We start from the raw sequence: 22,048 nt of genomic DNA on the forward strand, positions 1-22,048 counted from the left end.
ACACTTCAAACTACAAAGTATAGTTAACCCTTATAGTCAGCTCCTGCCTCTTGCATCCTTACTGTGGATACACTCCTCAAGCTTTGGAAAATGAAATTTAAATTGTCCACAGAGACAAGTGGAAAAATGTTAGCAGAGTTAGAATTAGAAATCGGGTATTGCTGAATTATATAAAAATGCTGCATCTGCCAAACCATTCATCCATTCATTTATTTTTCATTGTCATAAAATATAACCAGACTTCTTTACAAAGAACCGTGAAAAAACTGCATGGGGAAAAATAACTAAGGATTCTGCATCATAAATAAAATCTGCATAACTGTGAAGCTTACTTTAAGCTTAAATTTTGGAAAAGTCATTAGACTGTCTTTGTAGTTGTAAACAAGAAAGCTTGCAAAGTATCAAGGAAACAACTGCCCTGAGTTTATGAGTATTTCTGCTCCCAGTAGAACTCTTGATTCAGACAGGTTTATCATTATTTAGGAATTAAGTCTCCAAAAACGGAACATTTTACAAACATTTAACTAGGAACCCAATGTCCAGGTATATAATACTTTGAGAACTGGCTGGTTAAACAGTATCTCCTGGTTCTTTTTTCCATTATCTCTTACCACCCAAAGGACAGCTTTCAGTGTCCTCTGAATAATGAGATTGGCTTTCCCCAAGATAAATGATTGAGGTGTTTTGAAGATATTTTAATTTCTCAGCATAATTTGAGTATTAAAATGTCACCAAAATAAAAAACTAAGCTCTGTGAGGCCATGATCTAACTTAAAACATTCTTTAAAATGTTTTCTATTAGGAGGTTCAGCAACATCTGATGACCATGAGTTTGATCCATCAGCTGATATGCTGGTGCATGACTTTGATGATGAACGGACATTAGAAGAGGAGGAAATGATGGAAGGAGAAACAAACTTCAGTTCTGAAATAGAGGATCTTAACAGGGTAGGTAGCCTTAAGTAGTCGTAAAACATAACCACAGCCCACAGTCTCACACAAAACGTATGCAGGTTTTTCCCCGTATATTTTGAATTTTGGAAAAAAACACCCCTAAAACACTAACAGACAAATAATATAGATTGGACAAAAGGGGCTAAATTGAATTTGCAGTTCTTAAAACTTGGGAAAAGGAATTGGTACATAAATACTTAATAATGTATAACACTGTGCTTGTTTAGTTTCTTTTTGCATATATGTGCTGGTATAGGATTTGTATTTTAGAGCTAATATAAGTTAAAATACGCTCTGACTAAACTTGTGTTGTTATTTCCTAAAGCACTTGATTAGTGCATATAGATTTTGATTTTTTTTTTTAAATCCCATAATTTTGCACTTCTTTTGCATTTTTATACAAACATTTGTATAATACTTCAGTGGAGCATATAGCAGTATCTTCATTTTTAAGGTAGAGGAAATGGAGATGCAGATGAAATGATTGGCTCAAAGCAAAGAGTTGTCAGCAGGGCTGGGATCAGAGCTCACAATTACTGTTAATAGTGATAAATACATCTTAAAATGTGTATCTTCTGAAATAATTGCATATAAGATTTATTTGGCATTTTGAGGTTATGCTGTCACTTAATATATTGTCTTAAATTACTTCTTGGGCAGGAGTAATATTCTTAAATTACAAACTAGGTTCATTATAAATGCAAAGTAATTTAGATACTGTCTGTGGCCTCATTGGCTGAAATGGCTTCCAGACAGATCATTAATGATTCTCAGATGCGTATTGGATGTACAAATCCTATTTAGTATAAGTGATTATGCCAATATGACTTTAAATTAATTTAGTGCATTTAAACTACATTTCGGGTGTAAATGATAATTTCTTTCTGGTAATTTCAGGTTTGATATTACATGGTAAACGTAGAGATAAATAAATAGTTTGTGAATCTAAATGTGCTTCATCTAGTTTAAATGAGAAATTAATCTCCACATGTATGTCATGTGGTTTTTAAGTTGAACATAAGTTTTTGCCCTCTCCTATTTTGTGAAGAGTCGACATCTGGTTGTGTAACTCTATCACCACATTACAATGCTGTGTTTATAACTGTATCTCAGCAGCCAGTTTATTCCCTCATACCTTGGTTGTCGGGGCTGCAAGTTCGTAGTTTCTCCATGTGTCAGCTCTTTTGTGATCAGGACCGTGAGCCACGTGGTATAACGTAGATTCATGTTGCTCTATGTGCTACTTTTCTCTGCAGGAGGCTTCTGCGGACTGGCAGAGAATCTTATGGTCAGTTAGTACACGTATTGCAGGTCAGGCTTTTACTGAGTTTCAGATGCTTCCATGCCAGGATCTTGCTAGAGTCTTGTGACTACTTTTAGTTGTGGCATAGCAGGCCGCACATCAAGGCTTACTTTTACCTCTTTTTTAGTCATGGATGATAGGCAATCTAAATCTCAAAACTATTGTCAAGACAAGTGGTATCCTGTCTTTTTCTTTCCCCCAATATTTACATGTGTTACTTCAGATTTCCCCCAGGCTGTGAATGTGCCTGATTTACTAGTTCAGCTCCTTCAGAAATGAGGTGGCAGTCAGGTTTTGCAAAAGCATTTTTCAACCTTAATGGTTTCACTCCTGACTGTCATGAAAATTACGCCTTCCTCTAGGGTACGAATCTTTTCTACGCTTTGGTTGAAACTCTGATGAACCTGTAACGTGTTAGTACCTGAGGTTGAGCAGCATCCTGCATATGCTACTGCCATGTATACATTTTTGTCTAAATGGCAGTAGCATATCTGTGTCTGGAGACCTGAAGTTGCCCTCTATGCTGCTGTAGTACAGGAAAAAATACAGTTCCCTGCGAGCAGAGCAGTACCTGAAGGGCATCAGGAGTATTAGATTTGGTGGTTCTCAGTGATATTTCTTGAAAGGTAAGAGTTTTTCTTGGGCAGGAAAGCTATTAGCAAGGTGGTGCAGCAGACTATCCTTGACCACATCCAGGCATGTGTTCAGTAGTACTGTTTTTGTACGTAGGAGCATCTATACCAGATGTAACCAAAGTCCTGGCTAACCGGTATTCCTTCTTCAGCAGCTGGAGAGAGAGTGCTCAGGAAGGTGTGCCTGGGATGAGGCACATCTCTGGGCGTCCTGGGCATATGCTGACACTGCAGTTTTCCAAAACATGGCAAACTTGGCAGTGTAGTTTTGGTAGTAGGAAACTGCATTCATCTTGGAAATAGTAAATAACCAGGCCCCAGCAAGTTGCAGAAACTCAACTTCCTCCTATTCTTAGCTAAGCTGACTGTACAAAGCATCAGCTGGAGGCAGAGTGACATGGAGGATTTGACGAGTGTGAGGCCAAGTTCTTCACCACTGTGCTGCCCTGTCTGTTCTGTGGGCAGAGCACTGCTGGGTGGTGTGTGTTGGCTTCCTGGGTGCCTCTAGAAAGTGGTGAGCATTGCCAGAGTGCTGTGTGTGGTGCCTCCCTGCATTACTTACAGATTTTTAAGTTTTTGACTCCCTTCCTTTTTGCATTTGTTGTTCCATATAATCACTTGGTTCTCCTTTTGGGGTCCCCCTTTTCAGGGAGGGCTCTTGGGTTTTCTTAGGGTTATGTACCGGCGTCCTCTTGTCTTTACATGAGAGAACCATACATGGAAGCATGCAGTGTTTCTCTCAAATACTCTTCCAGCCTCTAGCAGGGTGCAGTTCAGGCATGTTGTCTCTTTGTCTGTAATGCCTGTCAGTCTTATTTTTCCTCCCTCTGTGGATTTGTCCATTTTATTTTTAACCTCTGTAAACTTGGTGTCCATGAGGCACATGGCAGTGCTGTGCAGTTCATTTAGTGTGAGAAACACGTTTGGTTTTTCAGACCTGTTCTGTTTTCATTTCGGTGGTTGTGCCTGAGCTCTGCAATTACAGAGTGTACAGTCATTTATATTTACCTTCTCTGCACTGCTTATGATACAGTTCTCTGTTATATCAGTCCCTCCCACTTACCTCTGCTCCAGACACAGGAGTTATAATTCATTTGTTATTAAACGTCTTCCACATAAGAAATTTCTATGTCTTTGATAAGACTTGTTACTTTCTTAACCTTTCCTGTTTTTGCAATATCCTGAAACAACACAGAAATCATGATTTGTGTTTTATCTTGGAGTGTTGCTGACCCTTGGGGCTTTTTGAAATGTAATGGACTATCTGAAGCTAAGAGGCTCTACCTAAGAAAAATGTTGTAAATACAATACCCCTTTCCTAGGTAACATATAGTAGTATTCCTGTTACATTGTTCACACATGCTTACAAATAGTAGTAAAAGGTCTTTTTAATTCTCAGCCTGTGTCTACAAATGGGATAGTGGTGAGGAGCGCTTAATGAAAGTATATTGCTTTCCACAATGTACCAGAGAACATTTATTTGGATAATTATGAATAGGATTTTTCTGATAGCTGTACTGTCAGGTTTTAATTAAGATCACAGTCCTGTCGTGTTGTCTGTGTCAGTAAAATATTAATTCCCCACTTCAAAGAGTTCTTTCCGTAAAATGATACGATAGGGACCAAGAAGTCAAGAGGGAAGGTAAGGACGGTTAGGTCCATATGGTCTGCATCTACTGTGTATATAGCTTAACCAAAGAGTAGACCGGTATGTGGTAGAATGGCTTAGTTCTTTGAAGTAAAATAAAATTCAATGCAATAAAATACACAGGCAACGAGTACTGATAACCGCTGTGTTACTCTGACTTTTATACAGCAGAACTAACTACACTTGCCTTTTGTAGTTGGTATTGTTAGTATGTTTCCAGCACCTAGACATGTGTTGATCGGTGAAGGCCCTTCGGAAAGCAGTTCACTGGAGGAAGTCTAAAGTCAGCTGATAACTAAAAAAATCTGATTATTGGCTGAGATGTACATTACATACTAAGAAGAAATATTTAGAGCAGGCAGACACCTCTAAATAATAAAGGATTTGTTCATGTGAGAGAGATCATTTTAGAATGCTCTCTGGAAGTTTCTGCTCTGAAAAATCTCGTTAGAGATGCCATATACTGCCCCTGAAGGCTGGATACTGAGGTGTTGAAAGTAATAAAGTAATTTGCAGATCCGTCAATTAATCATTTTTTATTAATAAAGTGAATGCAATTGATAACAGTTTGGGAGCCACTAAATTTGAGAACCGACTGTATCATTTGCAATGTTTCTTCAGAGTGGACCAGCATTCTAAATATAAAGATTTTTAAATTGCATGTAATTTAGCAGATTTGCTTCCAACTGTGGATGGTTTTGTAGACAACTTGCTTGAAAGTATATGAATCTGTAAACATTACTGCTATCTTTACCTGGATATCACGTGATCCTGAATATAAGGTCACCCCTTACTCCCATCCAATACCTTATTTTTTGTTTTGCCCAGAAAGGGGAGAGGCACAGACAGACGGAGAGGTGTGGTTTTGGTGTAACTGTGTATTCAAAGCCAGGGTTGCAGAACTATGTAGAACTGTCTCTGTAGTGCAACTCCCTGAATGAAGGTTAAACTCCATGTTCAAGCCAGGTACTGCAAGTTCTGGTCCTTATTCTGCTGAATTGTTGGAGACATTGCAAAAATGACTGCCTTGCACTAGGACAAGTTCCTGCCTGCAAGGGAATACCTATATATATACATATATATATACATAAAAGGACTGTGTTCACTCTGCGTACTGCAGCGGTATGGTGTAACCAGACATAACCTGCCACATCACAGTGCTTGTGTTTTGGCCAAATAGTAGTAGACAAATACCAAGGGAGGGGTGGGGTATACAGCCCTTTGGTGCCCTTTTAATGAGTTTTATGGCACCTTTGAGAGATTGGTGGTATGCGAGGTCTGCTGTAAATTTATAAAGGATTAGGAAATAGTTCCACTGCGTAACACCCCATATTTTTCTTAGGAGTCGAAACTTCTAATTTTGACTGTCCATTCATTGTGGAGTGGCCATTCCTAGTACACCTGATCATCATCTGTCTGTTTTTGCTGTTATGTTTAAAATGCACACCTTTAAGCTGTAGAGCAGATGTGGGATGTGAAATATTTTTGTTAACATCTCCAACTTTGTTTGGATGTTTATCAGGAAAGTGATATGCCAATCCAGGAGCTACTTAGCCGTTACGGCTATGATGGTACCATTCCACTCCAAGAAGATGATGATGATGAAGATGATGAAGAGGAGGAGGAAGAGGGAGAAGATGATGATGATGTTGATAATGATGACAACAGTGGCTGTAGTGGTGGTGAAAACAAAGTAAGTGTTTACACTAATTTGAAACTGATTTTCATATAGCTTTTCTGTACTAGACAACCACTTAAGATGCCAGATCATGGCAGAAGTAATTCATAATACAGCTGATTTCAGATGCTTTGTGTACTGAACTCTAATGTTTATTCTTAATTAGCCATCTGCATTTCTCTTCATTGCTCTTAATGTCATCTCTATCATTCCAAACTGTTGCTGCGGCAAATTAGGGTGCATGTATACATACAGCATCATAGCTGAATACTTGTCTTAAGATGAAAAGCTGATCTACTGAAACTGGACAGTGAATTGTGGAATTGAATTAAGTGTGTCTCTGACTATTGGAGATGGCTGCAAATTTTCTAGCTTTAGCATTTTAAATTGTATTTTTTCAGCCTGGCAGCCCTGGTTGTCCTTAAATTGCTAACGGAATCTAATGCTTCAAATATCTTTGCAGAATGTATAGTTTTGAACTTAGCATCTTTAAAATCGTGTTCTGTGTTCTCTTAAAATAAACTTTCTGCTTTTAGAAGAGCCTTTTCTACTTGTGTATGTCATACATATTTGTAACAATCCTGTCCTGTCATGGGCCCAGCTGTAACTTCCCCATTACTGGTGGCATTCAGAGTTGCGTCCTGAATTCCATTAAAATATGAAACCCTTTGTATTGCCAGTAACAAAAAAGCTTAGGCATTAATGGAAGTTGCATTACCTAATCTGGCTTTAAAAAGGGTGCATTTTCTTCTTTGATATCTTACCCATTTCAGAATCTCTAGAATGCAACACAGAGATGAGGAATGATATATCTGATTCAGAAAATGAAGTTCTTAGGATTTACAAACTCCCTTGACAGATGCTGTAAAAGGTTGCTCTTTGTATGGGTTGAATACTTCAAAAAGAAAGATACGTCCCAAAAGGTTCAAGAAGCTGGAGAGGGGGAGAAGTTTACATAACATGAAGCATGCAAAATTAAAACAAGACACAGAAGTGCTTTATTTTGTTGTGCATGATGGTGTTCCTGAAGTCTCACTTTCTTCTTGTGTCCTTGCTTCTTAATTACTTCCTGACACAACCTCCATCTTCTGTGTTCTCATGGCCGCCTCTGTAGTTCTCCAGCTCCATTACTAGCTGATTTAAAATACTGCCTGTCTTTTCTTTTAAATGGATAAAATCTCAATGCCTGCGGCTGCTGTCAGTGGAAAGAGGAGTCAGCTTTGTCCCTCTGTAGGGCACTAACACTTTGTAGCGTGCTGCAGGAGCAAGTGCATTGCTGCCCGGCAGCAGTGAGGGTTCGCAGCCTGGCACTGTAAACACAGCCAATGGCTTAGCCTAATTGCAGGCTTGGCACTGTGGCTGAATTGAATGTAAGTGTTCGCCTACTCTACCCCAGTTTTGATAGGGTTGGAACAAAGGTGGTGGGGAGGACTGGGCACAAAGAGAGCTAGCTAACCTGTTAGGATTGTTTGCCTCGGGGTACAAGAATGAGGCTTCTGAAATGCTTGCGTGCTCTTAGCAGAGAGGCAGTAAAATGCATCTGTGGGGGTGGAATAATTTTATAAATCATTCAAGCTTTCTCTGCAAGTGCTCATCTTTCTACAGCTTATTTAGCTATACTGCACTTAGCTGTTTTCTATTTTTAATCTGCTTTAAGCTGCACATGTGATAATACTCGGGTTGCTGGTAAAGGTACACGTAAACATGTGCTGTGCCTCATGCTTCTGTGTTAGAACTAGCAAGTGTGAGTGCTTACAAAGTAGTCATAAAACACATAAAATATATTGGGAACGTGCATTGAAATAGAAAACACTGATATATTTTTAACCTTTCTAATTTTAATTTTCCTTAATTGTAATAATTCCCGTAGTTGTGGTTTATCTTCTAATAAAGCAACTTGTTCTAATTTTTGGTCTTTTAATGACTCAATGTACGTACTCGAGTCTACTGATATGCTATTCCTGTGGAGTTGAAGCACACTCTTGACATTATTTTTTATGGAAGGTACCATTTCCATTGGATTGAAAAAATATAGCCAGTAAACAATTCCTCCCCTTTTTAATCTAAAATTCATAAGGAAGGGTTTTAAAGACCTAAGTAAAATTTAAAGTTAAATGAAATTAAATTAAAACCTCAAGGATTTGCTTGACTGCTTAAAAAAAACTAGGTGTGATATTTAATTGTGGTTCATATTTCTGATTTGTATGTTAGAGTCCGAGTGCTAAATTGATCTGCTTAAAAACCTGGTCAATAAATAATATATTGAGTTTACACATTTGTTGTGGCTCAGTCTGGACAGACCACAATCTATACAGTCATTTCAAGTCAGATAAAATATATTTGGGTTTGATATACTGACAATTTTGGAAAAAATATTGCCAAAATAGTGGTTGTCACACACAAGGGATAGCTGATCTCCTGTTCGCTTTTTTATATTTAAGGAGGAGACCATAAAAGATTCGTCTGGTCAGGAAGATGAGACACAGTCATCTAATGACGACCCAGCACCATCTGTTGCTTCTCAAGATCCACAGGAGATAATTCGCCCTCGTCGATGTAAATATTTTGATACAAGTATGTGCGGTTTAGTACTAAGCACGGTAATCTCAATATGATTGACCTTTGGTTAAGAAATGCTTGAGTTAACATAGTATTCTGCTTCTGAAATACGCATGTTGATACCTATAAACATTTGTTTGTTCTCCTCCATAACACTGCTTTTGATTATCCATATGCTCAAAATAATAGGCAACAAAAGAGTCCTGTTTTTAGCTGAATGCTGAATCTTCTCTGCAGATAAGAGACCCTCTATACGGACAGTAGATATTCTCCTTTAAAGAAAGGATTACCTTTGTGGAAAAAATTCAGTTTCTACAGTTTTGAAACAGCAGGCTCTCAAGACAGTGTAATTCCTTTCATGACACTACTCCGAGTGTGGTAACAGTCCAGTGTATGATTCTGCAAACTGGTTTGTGTGGATGTGCCCTTCAGAAAAATTTTATTGTACGTGGAATCCAGGTGGGGTAAATGACTTGTTTCGTATGGTAGTACCTTACCATCGTAGTTTCAGCTGCCAGTTCATACTAAGGACATAGGTAAAAATATTTGCAAGTAGGAAATGAACTGTTCCAACTAGGTAATGGGTGCGCAGTGCGTGATTATCATGACAAGGCCCAGTGACACCAGTTTATGTACTCATTCAAAGAAAGTGAGAGTCCAACTAAAGGAGAAAGTAAAAACTGAAAATCACTAGAAATAGAGCCCCAGTTTTCTTCAAGATCGCTAACACAGAAAACAAAAGCAATGACATCTGAAAAAGGCCAATAGATTGTTAAACCTGAAATAATGAAGGGGGAGATAACGATGAAGAAGACTTGGTTCAAGAATTCCATATTTGATACCTGCATTGTGGACTGATTATTTTCTCTCTTGTTTTGTTTAAAACTTGGTTTCGCATCCATTTGAGACTGTTGAGCTAGTGTTATGTAGCTGTCCCTTTAGTCAGCTCTCATTTCTGTGGCAATCTTACTTAATGGGATCTGAACCTTTTAGTATTGGACTATCAGAAGGGCCATTTGGACAACAGATATTTTACCTTTCTTTGATGGAAGTGACTGTGACTGCTGTTTAAATTCCTACTGTTCTATGTTTTAACAAACAAAAGTTAAAGCAGAGGTTCCTTATGATACCCTATACTTGATACTTACTAGCCGTGACATTGTAGAAATGCCATGTTCTAATCTGTAGTTTATTTTAATCCAAAAGTGCCAAGTAACCTCAGCGTTTAGCTGCATAGAGGATTGCACATATCCTAAATGAACTCTATTTTTTAAACATAACATTAACATAATGCAGGAGGATTGCATTAGGTTTTGGGGTTTTTTTACAATGTTCAGCTGTGTATAGAATGTAAGTTAACATACAGATAATTTTAGTGCTGATATTGTCACATGCTGTACATAAACCTGATACTGCAGTTGCTTTCAGTACATTGTGAAAGGCAACTAACCTATATCATAAAGAGCTTAAAATTTTTGTCAGTCCTTATCTGAACTAATCTATTTTAAATGCTGCTGTGCATCCAAGCCTATTAAATCCCACTAAGACTGAGAAAAGCACACTTCCAGATTTCTTGCACCTTGTGCTTTAGACTACCTTAACTTCAGTGACAGCTGCTGTAAGGGAAAAAGAACAGCAGTAACTAAGCTAGGAGCTCATTGAAAATGGTATTGAAACCCACATGTGGATGCTGAACATCCACAGAAAAATACTTTCAGGAAATAACTGTTTGTAGTAAATCTGGATGTGGATCATGTCAACTGCTTCAAAGCTGGGTGACGGAAAGCAAATTTTAGTTAGGTAGTAGTAAAATTTACGGATGTATTAATTTGTGCCTTAACCTTGCAGAACCTGTTGTGTATCTGAATCCATTCTAAATGTGAACATTGGGTGGGTCATTTTTTAAAGTTGACAATACTGAAACATTCCGTATTGTCACCAAAACTGCCACTTGCACTTACGTGGCGTTAGGTAAGGTGGCAGTGAGGCAGAGCAGGGATGGTGTGCGGCTGGAGGCTGGTGTGCGGAGAGGCTGGGCTCACGTGCCCCTGTCACCCTCTGCAGTGCTCCCAGGAGCCGGCTGTGATGTCCCAGGGCCCCTCGCTCAGCCTGCTTTGCTGGAGGCTGGCGTTGGCATACACGGACCCCATCATAGCTCATTTTGTGTAAATGTTTGAACAATTTCTTGTAGATAGTGAAATAGAAGAGGAATCTGAAGAAGATGAAGATTATATTCCCTCAGAAGACTGGAAAAAGGTACATAGAAAGTGCTGTTAAAAAAGCCTGTATTTCATGAATAATGAGTTGATCTGTTACCTAGTAACTCTGAGCTCTATAGATCACCCAAATCGTCTCCAGTTTTTCCCCATAAATATAAGAGTTTTGATAGTAAGAAGTGTTAAAGACCTCCCCAAGTAGTCGAAAATCTATTTCCGTATAGTGCCTGTTAACTGTATTTTCAGATTTTGATCAAGGAAAGTTTTAAGGGGTAAAAAAAGATGTCATCATTCTCTTGTTTGCTAACAAAGAACATCATGGCTGTGGTTGCTTAACTTCTTGTTCCTTTTATTTCAAAACAGGAAATCATGGTAGGATCTATGTTTCAAGCTGAAATTCCAGCTGGCATATGCAAATACAAGGAGAATGAAAAAGGTGAGAGTTAGCACTATTACCATTATCATTATGTTTGAGATTATTTTCTAATGGAGAGAAATAAAAGATTTGGTTGATGTCATGTGCCTTGCAAAAGAAGAGTGGCTTCAAGTGAAAAACAGAACCATCATCTCAAACTAGAGTTCATCCTGTACTTCACCATCAGAGCCTGAGTCTTGGAAGGGGAAAAGAAAGATTATATTGCTGGCCTATTGCCTGTTGAACCCTTGTATTCTAATTTGGTAATGTACACAAGCTTTCCATGTAGCTTATGTTAACCTCTTCACCTAGTATATTTAGTTTATGTAAAACAAAATAGATAATAAAGAAATTGTGTTGCTGGAATTGGATTAACACATTAAAAGAGGAAAAATGGTACCAGCGGCTTTGATTTTCACGTTTTGTAACTCTTCAAACAGTATTAAAGATCCTCTTGTTCTACTTTTGGGGTTTTTTTTCCAGGAACTTTTTACTTCCTCGCAACCAGAGCCTTTGGCTGCATGCTATCAATATAATCAAGTCAGGGAAGGTAGACCCAGTTTAAACCTGGCTGTGACCTTAGAAGCAGCAGATTTTCCTGCTTGTTCAGCCCTTTGCTAAGAATTTGTTTACACTGCAGGTCGGTTTGAGACTGCGGCTTTAGTAGTTTTATATAAGTTAGTTTTTAAACTAACCAGCACAAAGCTCAGTGCTTTCCTAGAATGCGAATATAAACTCAAGTAGTAGCAGTTGTCTTGCTTCGAGCTCCAGGTTGCAGGAGCTACGCTGTAGCCCGGTCTAGCTAGAAACTGTCTAAAAAGAGCATCAGTCCTGCTATTGACTTAGAGCAGGCTCACGCTGAAGCTGACACATTCTGTCAGCTCTGGACTTCATAGCCAGAGAGGCTGAAGAGAATGTCATTTAAAACTACATAAGAAGTCAGGAGCTTCCATTAAAAACAGAAAATGGCAAATTAGAAAACAGCTGTGTTTTATCTGTGAAGTTGTTGCTCTTTGCACGCTTTCCTGCTTCTGTCTGTCTGTATTTGCCTGAGATGCAGTAAATTATGCTTTACTGGTCAGTCACCTGCTTTTCCTGGTATTTACTCAGCTCTAAATGGCTTCTGCCCTCCAATAATAAAAAAGATATAGCTGCTTTGTGCATTGCAGTAACCTAAATAAAACAGTTTTTCATAGTCTTGCGCACTACTCTTTCCAGAACAGAGAACCTACGTCATGGGCAAAAACCATCAAGGGGAAAAGTTCGGGCAATTCTAGTTTTATATACCAGTGGGGTTTTATATCTTCTGCCACTTCTTTCCTTTCTGCTGTGTTTTGGATGCAATCTTTGACAGGACTCCAACTGGTATATTAATGAAGCTTAAAAAGTTAAAAAACAAATGTCTGAGACTATGTATTTAGTACTTTCATGTACATATCACACCATCTTAGTTGTTCTCTAATGAAGGGGAAATTCTAGTTGTAGAATTCCCAAACATTAAGAAGGCTAGTCCTTTCATATCCAGTCCCATAAGCAAAAGCACAAAAATGCTAGAACTCTTAAGAATAACCACATTGCTTTTCAGAATGTGTCCTGACATGCTGTTGTGAGGAAAGAACATCCATGTAATAATCTAATCTATTAAGCTAATTACAGTGGACTGGCGCTCCAAGAAGTACGCCTGGAGACCAAATCAGCTGCTACTAAACAACTTCAGGTTACAAAAAATCTACAATATTAAAATACATGTTTTTAGAAGGCTTGGACTTGAAAATCAAAGGATAGCTCTGAAAACTGAAAGGTGCTGAAGCTGCTTTGGGACCTCCTGACTGCTGTCGTTCATGAACATTGCAGTGTACTTCGCTTTCATCCATAAGAGTGGCTGAGAAACAATTATCAGTTATCTCCTGAAAAGAGTTGTTGCTTCTGCTGGATTTTGTATCCCAAGATACCTAGAATCTTTTTCTTAAATGAGCAACCAAACATCAGATAAGGACTAGCTTTTGTCTACTTTCATGTGAAAAATATTTTTTTTTTCAAGTGGAGATGCACCTAGCTGCTACTCTGACCTTTCCACCTGCACAGAACGCTACCGTATCTTCCCTTCCTGTGCTGACCAAGTGTTCATTCCTTCTTTCTCTTGTTGAGTTAAGGTCGAAGGTGCTCACCGAGCTAATGGAATCAATGTTGAAGTTACTTTCTTGGTGGTTTTTGTAAGTTTATCTTTCACTGAGGGCTGAGACATAAGCAAGGTCTGGATACTTTCCTGATTCTGTTTTTTAATAACCTGAATTTTACTTTATTTTGCTGTACTAGTATTTTAATCTTGTAAAGCTTGTAGGTTCCTCAGAATAAAAATGAGAGATAATTCAGAGGATATATCATTTGGCTATGTTCCTCCCATTAATTTTGATTTACTATGGCCTCCCTGGTCTGAAAGCTCATGCGAAAGCTCTGAAAAAACAGTAGAGATTTGGTAGTATTAAAATTAAGCTATCTTTACCTGAATATTTTGGTTTAGGAAGTATTTCTTGGAAGTAGTAGGAAGGTCTTAGCAAAGTTTCCTTTCAGGAGCTGTTTGACTTCAGAATGTCTGGCATCAGGGTGTCATCCTCCCTGGAGAAGTAGTGGACCGTGTTGCTGGCTTTTGCCAGCCATCTTAGCTGAGACTTCTATATTTAGTGGTCCAGCTACCTGGTAGTGGTTTTTAGCACCATTTTTGGTGGTGTGCTTTTTGGTATTACATGACTGATCCTAATAATTTTGCAAGAAAACAGATATATAGTTAGTTTCTGAAATAGTTTTCTGTGTCTGCTGACTGCCATCAGCAAAACTGTGCTGCTTAGGGGAAAGGCACGCTGGATGGTGTCAGGCAGTTCTGCTACCGTGTGATTTCAGTGGCTTCAGGAGGAGGACAGGGAAAGTGGAGTTTCATAAATGGGTCCTCAAATCTGGAGTACTGATTATGCCAGAGATTTGAAGGCAATACAAGGTATATTATCCTAGTCATTTGGATCACTGCATTTGTGAGACTATCTTTTACCTGTCCTTGTGTGTCTTCTGGATTAATGTTGGTGCCCTAAAGACCTTCCAGGGTTTCATAATCACTAGCTTTATAAGAGAGAATCAACTTGTATATTGTGTTTTAGCTTGTTTTTCTTTTTCCTGTGATTAATTCAGTGTATGAAAATGATGACCAGCTGCTGTGGAATCCTGACTTCTTACCAGAAGATAAGGTGATCGAGTTCCTAAATGAAGCGTCAAGGCGTACAGGTGATGAGAAAGGCCTAGATGCAATTCCAGAAGGATCACATATTAAAGACAATGAGCAGGTATATAGGAATAATTAGGGTTTGTAGTTTAATATTGCAGCATTAATATCTCTTTATTTTATTTTACTCCTAAGAATTAAAATTGCTTTTGAAACAGCTTTATTATTCCATGCAGAAGTAGAAAAGTCATGGGGTTTCTTCCTCTCAACAAATATTAAACTGTTAAGTTAGGCCTAACTTTGCTTGATGTATCAGTGCACTGTTTTAGATAGAAATGATTGTGTATGAATGGGTTCTGCTCTTTCAGTTACAGATTTTTTTTTTTTAAGCTATGTGAGTGCATACTTATATTTTTCTTCATGCAAAAAAACCCCATCAACTTTACAAATGCATGCAGTGGATGAAAATGTTAAAATACTTTACCTGGACATATATACTTGGTTATGTAGTTAAAGATTTGGAAATTTAAACAGAGGAAATATGTTTTTGTACTCTCTTAAATTATATTACAGTCATTCAAAGAGTTTTCTTAATAGGTATTGGTGATTTACTAAGTATGCTTCTGTGGCACAACATAAATTGAGTGGTATCTAGAATGTTAAATGTGTGTCTTTTCATCTTTCCAGGCTTTGTATGAACTGGTTAAGTGCAATTTTGATACTGAAGAATCATTACGAAGGCTGAGATTTAACGTAAAAGCAGCCAGAGGTGAGCATACACTGAAAGTTGAGTTTATGCTGTTGAACCCTCATTTTATTTGTTACACAGGTATTGAGGTTTGCTGTCAGCAGACTGAGCTAGACTGCCTGTAAGCCTTAAATATCAGCGCCCATTTAAATGCAACCTTCAGTGAATCTCGTCTCGCTCTCTGAGAGAATGAAATTAGCAGATGTAGTATAAACAGGTACATGCTCAAAGAGGGCATGTAAACTAACTTCCTGTCTGTAGAGCTTGATATTTGTATCTGTGACTTTAATAAGAAGCTAAAATTTAAAATTACTTCTTAGCAGCTGAGTTGTGCATTTCTTGGGCGTTTTATTCTTTTTTCTTCTAGACCTTTTCAGTCATCAAAGTTAACGGAACAAACATAAAATGAAATAACTCACAATTCTAAATGAAGGAGAATGAGCATCTAAATCTTTTATTTTTAAAAAGTACAACGCTAAAAAGGCCTTGGCCTCGAAGATGCTTTTGGAGCCTTAAGCATTTCCTGTTTTGGTATTGATCTTTATACTCAAAGGAACAAGAAACTAAGAGACGGCGCAAGTTATTTTCCTTGCACATTGATCTGTTGGTTCTGCTTTCAAACATGTAGCCTCTCCAGAGTTTACTGTGCAAATCACAAGACAAGAATGATCAAGTAGAGAAGATTAGTTTGTTCTCCCACTGTTTTAATCCTTATTTATTCGTGACCTTAAGAATCAATAAGGCCAAATTATATTAAGTTCTTAGAAGTGTGGCCTGAAAGTTATTAGGGGTTTATTCTGGCTTCAGTGGGGCCAAGATTTCCCACCCAATAGCATGAGCAGCACAGTCTCTTTTTCTACCTAATAGCCTCACTGCTGGCTCTTGCCAGCAGCGAAGAAGATGCTGTTCCTCATTCCTTTTCCCTTGCTTCTTCCAAATACCAGCAATCAGTTTGAGTCCATAGTGTGAACTCCTTCGTGCTGTGTCCTGGCTTGAAGGATACCTGCTTCCTGTGGTTCTGGGGGCAGGATGGTCAGACCAAGTTTCTAAGACCTTCTTCCTCTTTCTGCTGCCTAGTTATTTCCCCCATGCGGCAGGGCTGGAGTTACGGACATTTAAAACAGTCCCTACGACTAGCTGCTTAAGGCAGCGAAGTTTCCCACCTACTCATTAGAAGGGAGAATTTTCATTTTTGTACTGGAAAGTGAAATTTCCGGAGGTGGTTCTCATTTAGTCAGCAGATGGTGTAAGAAACTCGAATACCACATATGTTTTCTGTCACTTAAGTTCTCTTTTATTGTCCATATGCTTTTTTTTGTTAAGTATTTTCTTTATTGCATTTCCTTGCTGTAGAAGAATTATCCGTTTGGACAGAAGAAGAATGTAGGAACTTTGAACAAGGACTGAAAGTCTATGGCAAGGATTTTCACGTGATTCAGGCAAATAAGGTAAACACTGATTTTAAGTGTAGTTCTCACTTTTTTTTTTTTTTTAAGTAATGTAGTTGTAAATAAATTAGTCTCCTCAATTTCCTTCACAAATTACCATATTTACTACTTTTAATTTTTACTACACATATGTAATAAAATTGGTTTGTCAAAGTCCAGAATCCTCTGTAAATATGGCTATGAACACTAAGTTCAGGAAAGTGCAAAAATCCTGCTGTGCATACATATGGGAAGATCTGCATCCCTAGAGCCTTATTCTGGTCTTTAATAGACTGGTGAGACAGGCTTGAATATTTCTGCTGAAGCTCTTGCTTGCAGCACTTCATGATATCTTCAGTATTCTTAGAAACACTATGAAACTTGGCAGTTTTTGGGTCTCTGAAATTTTGTGTCAATCGTTTCCACTATTTCCTATGTTGTATAAAGAAGCATTGACTTTGCATTTCACACCTTTTGATTTAAATGGTAGTTTTTGCCAAAAATGTATTTAAATTCATCAAAATTTGCATGGCACATATTTCCTAGGTACGAACAAGATCAGTTGGTGAGTGTGTAGCATTTTATTACATGTGGAAGAAATCAGAGCGTTATGATTTCTTTGCGCAGCAGACCCGATTTGGAAAGAAGAAATACAATCTTCATCCTGGTGTAACGTAAGATGTGCATTATTTTTATGTGCTTTTACGTGTTGGATCTAAATCTCTATTTTATACTGCTCTAATCTGAAATGGTATGACAACCTAGGGATTCCATAGTCCCAATTTGCAGCAGGAAAACAGCCCAGGTGTAAGAAAAGCTTACTAGTGCGTGTAATGTAGTTCCTAAAATACATTTATTTGGAATAAGGCAAACAATTTGCATTGAACAGCTTTTTAATTTAGTTTGTTTTCTGTTTAAATGTTTCACAAATGTAACATTTCTGCAAATATGTGGAATTTTTTAAATGCTTGTTTTTCTTTAAATATGTTTTACACAAAGGCGTTAGTCACAAGTTTCGGGTGGGATTTGTGGTACATACTGTAGTATACTCTGGAAATGTATTGTTTGGCAGCAATTCCGGCCAACACAGTATCCTATACTGGGGCTTTTTTGGGTGCATATAGCTCCTCTCCCCATTCACGTCTGTGCTAGGCAAAGAAGGAAATGTCTGTGCATAGCTGTGTGTTTTCCTCCCTCAAATCTCAGCAAGTGAGCCAACATATTCTTCTGCCCTTCATTCCAATGCTATGATTTTAGTATCCCACTCTTTCCGCGGACGTTCTCCAAGTCTTTTTACTATTATTTTTTCTTCCTCTTTGTTCCTGGCTTCTCTGTTGATCCTTCTTTTTACTATTATCGTTTCTTTAAATATCTTAGAACTGTGTGTTGGACCACTGAAGTGAACTTGCCATGTGACATTAAGAGTTGCCGTCTGTGGCTTTGTAGACTGTTTGTAAAGCTACTTTGTAAAGCAGCTTCTCTGTAGAAGCACCCAGAGCTGCGGGATTTTCTTAACCAGTTGTCAGGGACTGTCTGTCTCCTCCTCTTCTTCAATCTCTTCCCCACCCCCCCCCCCATTTTTGCCCAAATTAGTAGACATTTTGGGTTGTTAATCACTTAAAACATTCTCTGATTCTTTTGCAGTTGACTGCATATGGTGATCAGGAGAAGTGTCATTAAGGATTGTACTTGTGTATTCCCGAATGCTTTTGCAGATAGATGTGGGAATTTAGGGTGCAGTATCACTTCCAGAATAATTATGTGTGAGGATATACTGTTTCTGGAGTTAATCCAGACTAATACCATACGTACAAGGGCTTTACCAACCAGCTTTGTTTGTTTAAACCTTTCATAAGAGATTTACTATTAGTGACCTAAATTGTAGGACTGTAATAGATTTCGGATATGGAAACATCTTATCTTTAACTCCAAAGGTTTTCATTTGCTTTTAACTTCACCCCTTTTGAGGTTGCATGTGCACAAAACGCACTGCCGCAGCAAATTGCAAGAGCTTAGTATGAACCTGCCTGAGAGCAGCACCTTGAAAACACAGTCCACAACATCACAGCATATTGAAGTTTCAGCTTGTGTATGATCTTATGGGACTTAGCATAAGCACAGGCTGAATTTATATAAGCTGGCTGCCCTGAATGGTCAAGAAATATGTAGTTGCCATGGTCAAACTATACATGGGCCAGTTAACACAGGAGATGTTATGTCGTTAACTTTGCAAGATAAGCCTGTGTGTTGCAGAAGATGTAAAATGTGAATTGGACACACTTGCAGTATATGTATATTTTGTACAAATAACACCAATCCTTTACACAGCAAGGGCAATGCTGAATGTGCTGTTTCTGTTGTGTAGAGATTATATGGACCGTCTCCTGGATGAGAGTGAAAGTGCTGCTTCCAGTAGAGCTCCGTCCCCTCCTCCTACAACTTCCAACAGCAGCACCAGCCAGTCTGAGAGGGAAGACAGCACAACCAGCAACAGTAATCAGAATGGTAAGTGCATGCCCTGTCCCTCCTAAACAGAGTTGCCAGATCATCGCAGATGACAAGCCAAATGAGAAGTTTAGCTTGCCGCTCGAAAAACAAGTCCATTTTAGTTTTAAATATTTTCCAAGGTGTTAGCAGCTTTAAGTTCAAAACGTTTTTTAAAAAAGCTACGTTTGCATTTAGCCAGTGGTCACATACTGAAGATAAATCTCCACTAGAACTTTCCTTTTAAATGTGAACAATCTGTCATTGCCTTCCCCCTGCCAGTGTAGTGTTGTGCTAACTTTGTGAGGAGTCCCGTGCAGGATATTTAAAACAACTGAGATGGGAACTGGGCTATCAGGCAGCACACTAGTGCTTCTCTGGTACTTGGCTCAGGAGCAGCGTTAGCTATCCTTACCAGACGTGGGGCATTGAAGGGCAGTTAGGAATGGGAGAAGAGCCAGGGCACGGCCACTCGTGAAGGAAGAAAACCTCAAAAGCAAGGGACAGCCATTCTGAAGGAGCTGAAGTGAAAGCAGTAGCCAGAGGAGCAAGGAGCTTGGGGGCTGAATCAGATTGTGAAAATCGGGTGGAAGCTGCAGAAACTGCTTGAGTGAGGACAGTTCACACGCGGCTTGTACAGTTATGGGATTCCAGGACATTTTCTTGGGTGCTGTTGCTTTTAAGGCCTTCCATAACCTCCAGTGTGATAGGTCTGTCATTTGTATGCCAATATATCACTCGTTCATCACGCAGTGAAGGTAGGGAGGATGATACTGGCTTTTTAGTTCAATGGGACTAGTTAGACTTCTGCTTTATTGCCCTATCACAGGTTGTTCTGTTACTGCTTACACTTCTATTCTCTTTCTTACGGTATGTCTCTGTAACGCAGGGGTGTCTGCTAATGGGCCAGGTGAGATACCAAATAAAGATGAAGCAAAAATTGAAGGATTGCATGTAAATGGACCGACCAGCGGCAAGAAAACACCTCACACGGATCTGGATACAAATGGGTATGAACCTGAAAACCTTTCCATTGACCCAAAACTTGCTCATTCAGCTTCAAGAAATGAAAACGATTTTGAAGAAAAAAGTGAAAGACCTCTAAAAAGAAGAAGAATTAACAGCAGTGAAAAAGAGAGTCCAGGTTCTTCAGAGTTCTTCCAAGAAGCAAACTCTCATGGGAAGCTTGAAGAACTAGAAACTTTGGATGACTGAATACTGGGAGCTGATTTTCTTCCTTGGAGTAAATTTTGGGTGTCTAAAATTTTCAGGGTTGATGGGTTACCTTACAAAATCCCGTTCCGTAAAACAATCTGCTGAGATTTTTTTCTAATACCTTCTAGGTGGCTCCTAAGATCTGATTATTCGTTTTTTTCAGTGCTGAAAAGCAGTAGGAGAATATTCCCTTTCTCAGAGCTGGCAACTGTAGTTCTGGAAACTCCAAGGCTCTTAAAAAATATTTGAGAAACAAATCCCAGCCTAACACATAGAGAAACTTCTGTGTGTAATTGCACCATTTAAGCATTGTACAAGTGAACAAAGCATCCTATTTGAAGCAGGGGGCTGGTTCGAATGTTGCAGGAAGTTAAAGTGAAATACGGAATGCCAAGACACGCATCAGAGTAGGCACAGAGACTTCCACTCATGCTAGCAAGAGAAAAGTGTCATCCCATTGTTAAGGAACCCTTATGAATCCTGAAAGTTATGAGCACAACTATTTTTATATATAGAAGTTTTAAAAGGTAAATAAATAAACCAGGTCAGGTTTGTATATGTAAAATTGTTGACATCAATGATGTCTTTCCATATTCTTTATCTGGGCTAAAGAAATACATTCTGTATTTTTCCAGATTTCTTTGTAGCCTTTGAAAGATTTTTACAGTACTTATGTCTTGATTGAACTGTCCTTTCTTAAAACAAAAGCTTGTATAATTTTCTTAACTTGTACAGTTGGTAAACTTTTATGAGAGAATTGATATCCTGAGTCTAATGTCAGCTTCGTTTTATTTTGCTGAAGTCTTTTCTAAAAAAAAAAAAACCCAACAAAAAAACCCCAGACCAAACCAATTGACTTAAAAAATGCTTATTAGTCACCAACATGTTATTTTCTTCTCAGAAAACAGTAAACAATTAACATCAAGAATGGTTAGAAGTCATTTGATTTTGAAAACATGATTTTTCTTACTCCTGTTTTGTGGCAAATAGTGATGCTAAGAATTTTTTAAGCCTGATGCTTGTGTTGCACACATTTTCTTGCTTTCGTTACACGTGTTCTCATTTTATTCTGAGCTCAGATAAATTTCACGTCAGCCAAATGCTTAAGTTTACTCAAACTTGTTTGCCGAGATCAGGTGTTAAGATTATCCATCGGTTTATTTCCAGACTATCTGTCACCTTCCCTGTTTCACTGAGCAGAGGACGGGTAGGAAATGGCTCAAGCGCGGCTGGCTGTACAGGTTAGAAGTGGACGTGCAGCTGGCGACTTGGTGCCTGACCTTGAATTTCTGAGAACTAGCAGACCTTACATGGGTTGGTCTTTCAGTGGGAGCAGAAACACCACATACACGTACTTGGTACAGTGTATACACATATATACAGTCAGTATATAGGGATTCACCTGTGCAAGGAGTGAGAATAGGTATGGATACTTAAGATTAAAGTGAGGGAAACGAAAATTCTTTATAAGTGCGTGTAGAGGGGGTGATGCTCACCATCCCACTAGCATAATTTGACGGTTGTTGAAGGTAGGGTTTACATCCATGAAATAGAGAGA

At 38.5% G+C, this 22,048-nt stretch overlaps 1 protein-coding gene across 1 annotated transcript; it reads left to right on the top strand.

Annotated features, from left to right (window-relative positions):
- Nucleotides 1–849: 849 nt before the first annotated feature.
- On the top strand, nt 850–20,490 carry MIER1 (MIER1 transcriptional regulator; the record flags this gene model as incomplete). Its single annotated transcript, XM_082003008.1, has 11 exons — nt 850–948; nt 6,060–6,230; nt 8,657–8,789; nt 10,966–11,030; nt 11,354–11,426; nt 14,586–14,737; nt 15,304–15,385; nt 16,718–16,812; nt 17,338–17,465; nt 19,157–19,296; nt 20,165–20,490. 11 exons carry the CDS (start codon nt 850–852, stop codon nt 20,488–20,490), a joined length of 1,464 nt encoding a protein of 487 aa, XP_081859134.1.
- Between the last annotated feature and the right edge of the window lie 1,558 nt (nt 20,491–22,048).

The sequence above is a fragment of the Phaethon aethereus genome (genome assembly GCF_964289735.1).
Source record: "Phaethon aethereus genome assembly, chromosome: 8".
Lineage (NCBI taxonomy): Eukaryota > Metazoa > Chordata > Aves > Phaethontiformes > Phaethontidae > Phaethon > Phaethon aethereus.